The sequence below is a fragment of the Perkinsus marinus genome (genome assembly GCF_000006405.1).
Source record: "Perkinsus marinus ATCC 50983 genomic scaffold scf_1104296935302, whole genome shotgun sequence".
Taxonomy (NCBI): domain Eukaryota; phylum Perkinsozoa; order Perkinsida; family Perkinsidae; genus Perkinsus; species Perkinsus marinus.
The window spans coordinates 696,449-702,498 of record NW_003214508.1 but is presented as its reverse complement, the minus strand read 5'-3'; the positions used below and the strand labels follow the sequence as shown (position 1 = coordinate 702,498).

At 47.2% G+C, this 6,050-nt stretch overlaps 2 protein-coding genes across 2 annotated transcripts in view; both read right to left on the bottom strand.

The window, feature by feature from the left end:
• Positions 1-4,526, bottom strand: part of Pmar_PMAR003505 (hypothetical protein) — a gene marked incomplete at both ends in the record, with an annotated part of 6,533 nt that extends 2,007 nt beyond the window's left edge. Inside the window, 21 exons of the mRNA XM_002784200.1 lie at positions 97-218; positions 263-347; positions 393-501; positions 548-651; positions 697-819; positions 867-941; positions 999-1,098; positions 1,153-1,279; positions 1,369-1,446; positions 1,494-1,663; positions 2,071-2,186; positions 2,234-2,333; positions 2,381-2,478; positions 2,525-2,678; positions 2,730-2,839; positions 2,885-3,036; positions 3,112-3,252; positions 3,381-3,453; positions 3,500-3,602; positions 3,647-3,758; positions 4,386-4,526. Of these exons, the coding sequence (XP_002784246.1) occupies positions 97-218; positions 263-347; positions 393-501; positions 548-651; positions 697-819; positions 867-941; positions 999-1,098; positions 1,153-1,279; positions 1,369-1,446; positions 1,494-1,663; positions 2,071-2,186; positions 2,234-2,333; positions 2,381-2,478; positions 2,525-2,678; positions 2,730-2,839; positions 2,885-3,036; positions 3,112-3,252; positions 3,381-3,453; positions 3,500-3,602; positions 3,647-3,758; positions 4,386-4,526 (2,393 nt within the window). The remainder of the gene's footprint in view (positions 1-96; positions 219-262; positions 348-392; positions 502-547; positions 652-696; positions 820-866; positions 942-998; positions 1,099-1,152; positions 1,280-1,368; positions 1,447-1,493; positions 1,664-2,070; positions 2,187-2,233; positions 2,334-2,380; positions 2,479-2,524; positions 2,679-2,729; positions 2,840-2,884; positions 3,037-3,111; positions 3,253-3,380; positions 3,454-3,499; positions 3,603-3,646; positions 3,759-4,385) is intronic.
• Positions 4,527-4,556: 30 nt separating this feature from the next.
• Pmar_PMAR003504 (dolichol phosphate mannose synthase, putative) lies at positions 4,557-5,190 on the bottom strand (the record flags this gene model as incomplete). Its single annotated transcript, XM_002784199.1, has 3 exons — positions 4,557-4,719; positions 4,766-4,923; positions 4,969-5,190. The coding sequence occupies 3 exons, from the start codon at positions 5,188-5,190 to the stop codon at positions 4,557-4,559; spliced, it is 543 nt and encodes a 180-aa protein (XP_002784245.1).
• Positions 5,191-6,050: the final 860 nt, after the last annotated feature.

Below are 6,050 nucleotides of genomic sequence, written 5' to 3'. Positions count from 1 at the left end.
AGTAGAAGCTGCGAACGATGTAGCCCCGCCAAAACCAATCAAGTGGTACCTGTCCCACAGTAACCGCACTCCGAAGAAAATCTTCCAGACACTCACAACAGGTCGAAGATAGTCGCCGAGTCCAGGACACAGTAGATGTAGAGCTCTCCAACTAGCTTGATTTGTCGTACCCTACTCGAAGATTCTCGAGGATCTTCACGTTCGCATCCAATTTGAATCTGACACACTCCTATGGACGATGATATGTTCAGATGGTCATTACATTTTCCATCAGCTCATCAACTACTTCAATGACGAATCGGGGACGGAAGCGTGCCAGACCGGATAGAAGTGAGGCAAGGGAATACCTAGGGATGGTGACACGTGACTACAGGTGTCACCACTAATACTACATGCAGTCGTAGTTGGCATGGACGTTGAGATCAAGTACGCAGTCTTTCATCCACTTATACACCTCGCTATCCTCCTCATTACATCTATCACCAATCTTCACTTTACCATCTGAATCATCATCCGAATGAAACCTCCACAGACCCTTTGCTTCTACCTTCATCACTAACATGATGTTCCCAAGGCAACTTCCGAGCTAATCGCAGTCCTTCTTCCTCGTCCAGAATGTAAATATCTTGGAAAATTAACTTTCGTATCAACCTACTACTACAATTCCTCACAGGAACCCCACCACAGTCACCTCACCGTTCCATGATAGGTCGGTCCTGGTCCCCGCCTTTTACACCAAACTTAGTTTTCCGAGGCTTCATATAAAAATATGCGTCCTCTAGGGAAACGTCAGCGCTCGCTGTTAGAGCTTGAGTCGCGCTTATTCCCAGGATACTATACGACAACACTAAGGTGAACACTCCTACCTATTTTTCAACTTCCACATTCGCTCAACTAAGTTATCCATTCGCGTGGCTGTGTCCGGTTTATATAGGAGATACCTGAATACATACCCTTAGACCAACAGCTCCCCCCCCAGAGGTGCTCTCCTCAATCACCTCCCACACGAGAGACATAATTGACTCGCCATCTCAGCCCAATGGTCGTTAGCCAAATGGCCGCCGTCCATAAGGCGCTTAAAGAAGTCCATCACTACACCTGACGAAAAGCAATTCCCTCCTACTCCTCCCTACCAACCCCAGTAGACCCTACCAGGTGGGACCAGCCTGAACTTGCACATCTGGGCCAGGAGCCTCAGGCAGACCATCTGTTCCCCAACCTTATCCATCTCATTCTTACCGAGAGCCTCATCAAGTCTCTTCAGAGCTTGCGATGAGAGCTGAGCAAAAATCGCAGGTCATCCACTCCGTTGAAAGGGGCAAACGAGCTCGATCGATTCCGACGAGTACATGATCCTCCCATTCTTACCGCATCCACGAGGTCCTTAGCCCACGGAGCGATGTTAGCCACCACACGCAGCCATTCTGGAGGTACTGTTCCGCGTGCCTGAGCAGAGGTGATCCAGGTTGGATCCGAGGTCTAGGCACTTTCACCTTATCCTTCGGATTGAGTATAAAACGCGCCAGCTTCCTCCTATTCTGTTTAGTGTTGAGACCTTCCTCAAACCACTTCTGACTGAGCTCATCAGCAGTATCCCTTCTCTCACAGGTGCGCAGGTTATTCAGCCACACATCGAAGGCCGCACTAGCTGCAGTGGTCGCTCCTACAAACACCGCCAAGTACAACTCTTATCTATTATCGTACTCCTATTGATGAACTACAGGTCCTATTAGGTTCCTACTACCGTGATGATCACAGTCAGAGGCCGTTCATTCACAACCCCAAAATTCGATGCGCTCATTTCCCGTAGTATTCACACTAATTATACAAATTTGAAAATTCATGCACCTTGCAAATTTTATGGGAGTTGGTTCTTACTACAAAGTACATCTTTCTGTCACTAAATCGCAGGATGGGATCTTGTGCACGCTCCAAGCTCCCTTATTATCATTCATCACACTCTATGTGTCAATATGTCGGCAACTCAATAGTAAATGTGGACCCAACCTCTCTGCTGCAGACCCCCTCAATGCTGTATCAGGCGCCTCCTAGCATTCAACCAGTACCTACCTTTAGCAACTTCTGAGTCCACTTCGGCCTTAGGAACACTTCGTAACAGCACTGGGGGCAGACGGGACTCCAAGTCGTACAGATCCTCATAGAAAGATCTGTCTGAGTCGTCAACCCTACGGACGATTCAACTGTACCGAGAAACTACACGGATGAGCATTACCATAAAAGCTGCAACATACGCTCCTGTTCGCTGAGCCCACCCTCGTCCTTCTTACTACTCTCTTGAGTAGGGCCCGTCAGTCGTGTCTTAGACTCGGTCTCTACTACAACAATGAATACCATAAAACCTCCAAATCACAAGCATCACCTTCCCCCGGCAGCTTAGGTGGCGGCAAATCGAGAATCTCCGCGATTGACTTCAAGTGAGTTGAGAGCTTTTCAAAGGCTGTCGCAAGAGATGAATATCTGAAAGCGACGCTCAAAGCCCCCACCCCCCTATGAATCGACCTACTTGCTCGCATTCTCTGCATCCACTGTTCCCCTGTCCACCCTCAAACGTGTGTTAAACTGCTCCTGTGCGAGCATCTGTTCATGAGCCACTGGGTACAGCTGAGGGACCGCAAAGTTGGTGTAAAATTTCACAATTGCCTTCACAATAGAATCACCTACATAACAATACCTTCACACTGATCTCAGACGGCAAAAACCGCGACTACTCGTCGTAGAATCCAAGAGGCATTCTGAATAGTCGGGCTCTTCTACGCCTGCCTCCTTCAGCAGAGCTCTATGAGCCTCTCCAGGTCGCCCGAGTGCACACAAATGATACCTATACACTCAAATTCCCACAGTGAGCGAGTGACCAAGAGCATACTTATTCAGCCAACTATGCAGGGCAGTAACGTCTTGAAGTAGGACTTGGGTTTGTGTCGATTGTCCCTTGGAGCCAACCAACATCCCCTTCACCACAGTCTGTAACATCTCTGAACCTTCCGCACTATTATCACCCAAACACTGCGTTAGAACCTGTTGAGAAAGTTACCAACATCCCTATACGTGTTTCTCGACCGGCAACAAGGTATAATCAACCGCTCTTACTACCATCTCAGTGACTATCCTAGAGAGGACTCTACGACGAGAGAGCTCTCCAATAGATGCCTCGAACTGCTTAACAAACTCTGCTATAATATGACGACCCATATCCACACCGTAGGTGCATACCAACTCCACAACGATCTCCACCTGATGAGCAGACTACTACACAGAAGCAACAGTGACCACCAAGTAACTGATATAATGCGACCTCACCAAGACAGGAAAACAGGCCCTCGCTTCTGCTATGCCGAGCAGCAGTCTATCCCTTTACCTACTGTTTTATGGACGTCCTTAACCTTCATTGACGAGGTACCATCCGACAACGCTGATGCCAACTCACTGGAGTACCTGACATCATACTCCCCATCAAACCCTCTACACTACCGAGTACTACATAGTGCAATTAAGTTTCTTCATCTCGGAGATGGTCCCATCGGAAGAAGACTCGCCAGACAGTCTACGAAGTCGATTCAGCAACTTGGCGATTTTCGTAATACCTGACCACTACTACTACCCCTACTACAATATGGCGACTCCTTACTCTTATCCCGAGAATTGAGTGCCTGCCTGGTCACCTCAACACCATCCGTTCCCTTCCGAGCCCCTCTAAGTCGATCCCGGAGTTTCTTGCGCCACAGCACCTCAGCAGCCTCCTGAAGAGATGCCCATTCACCTACGTTGAGAAGCGCTTGAGCTTCTCATATTACCTCCTTCATTTTGGCTTTTATCTCATCAATTCGGTTTTGTGAAGCAGGACCAGTTGCCATGGGGACCAAAAAGTGAACTACGCCTTACGTTCCCTCGTCACCCCCGATTATATTGACAATCACTGAACTCACATCAGAACGTTGATGTAAAAACGATTCGGTTGTTGCTGCCGACTTTCGCACACCCATTCACTACCACTGGATCGATCCCTTCCAGTGAGCCATGAAGAATACAATAATGAGGGGTAGTAGTAGGATGAATACAAAGTACTTCTCAAAATAGAGACTCGCCAATTGCTCCACATATTGCACCTGCAAATAATAACCATACCACTCCTTTTTGAAAGTGACTTAGATTCAATCGAGTAGTATTGTGTGAACCCACATACCGTGATGGAAACTGATGTGTCGAGGTGATTCTACTTTTCAATGTACGACTATGTAAATACGATCCACAGTCTCAGTCAATTGACGTGTTCTGGATTTGACCTCCCAACTCTACAGAAATGATTCCAAGATCATCAGTGTGCATAACGAGTGGGTTACGAGTGGCCATATACCATAATGGCTTACATTCTGCTTCATAGTGAGCTTAGATTCACCAGAAGTTCTCTCTTGAAATGTTATTGGAACATCTACGACTGGACTCGCCTTACAACGTACCATCAACTCCAGCCCAATCTTGAAGCCTATAGGATTGCACCTGCATCCCATCCTCGCACCAAATTAGGATCATCATCATCATTATTGCTTGTAGCCACGAATGAAGACCTCCTTAGTTGTGCAGAAGAACCCAGACATGGGATCGCTGGATTTGGACACTCCTATGGCCAGCAAGGTCGCTCCTTCCGAGATGATACGTCGAATAAGAGACCACTGAAATCCAATACCGCCATCACGGCAGTATCTAGTAGTGCCATATAGTGATCACTTAGTCGCACCACATGTAGTACCTAGAACCCACTGTGAACTCCGCCTCCATCCTAAGCACAGGGTCCGCCACAGCAGGAACCGACTCAGGTTCGTGCTGGAGGTCAGCGTCCATGCATAGCATAGTACCATACTTGGCCATCTCAAAACCCAACAGTACCGCCGAGGACAGTCCACGCCCCTAAGGGTCAATCGCTGTTGAAGTCACACCTATTCCATAAAATACCTCCTCTGTCTTACGACAATGCATTCTGATAGTGTATCCCTCACTAGCAAGGACGTTAACGATCTTCCTGGTCTCCTCAGAGCCAGCACTTTCATCGTCCATAAGGAGGAGCTCTATTGTCAAGCCAGCCCCACGACAAGCTTTGAATAGCCGCTCACCGAGAGGACGAATATTCTCCACCTCGTTGTAGGTCGGTACGACCACTGACAGCTCCTTACGCATTGGTGTCACCTAGGAGGACTGGACAAATATTCGTTTCGAGATGATGAACTGCAGACGACTATAATAATCCATGCATGGTCTCACCCTCCAACAGAAGCTGTATTACTCCTCAACCAAGAGACACCTCTGCCATTTCGTTGCACACATTCCTTGTCGTACTCTACTACATTTTTGAAAGGCCTATTTCGCGTTTAGTAAGATCAATTTCGCTGGGCAAGAAATCATCCGAGCCAAGATATTCCTTGGTAGTATCAATTTCGACGACACGTGTGATTAGTAAAATCAATTTCGCCGGCATGTCTGAAGTAAGTCCAATTTCGACGAAAGGCGGAAATCGAGTTCGCTGATAGTATATTGAATTTTGCTCGGCGGCAGATTGTCGATCCCAGGGGCCGTATGCGGATCCTGATGCAACAGGTGAGTCAGAGTATTTACTCAGATAAAAAATCAGATGGTGAGTAATAACCCCTGATTCACTGATTTTTTACTCTGGAGCGAGAAATCGCGGGGATATGTGGATCTCCGAGCTGATTCGAGAATCTAGAGTTGATTTTTTGGCTGATTAATACTCTTACTCAATATGCGTTGCTCATGAGGCTGATTTTTCGGGTGATTCCATTGAATCTGAGTATTTTCGAGAATCAGGGAATCAGAGTTTGAATCAGACATTTTTGACAAAACAAAGATCATAGTCGCTACGCCCCAGAACCGAAAGTGACAACTTTAAGAAAGGAAGAAAACGTCCCTCCACAAAGGTAGAACCTGGTAGATTCGCCCGAATCCATGCACATTTCCCGTTACGCTACAGCAATGATAAAATTTCGGAAGAAGATCTTTTGTCGCACTTGTACACATCCGTA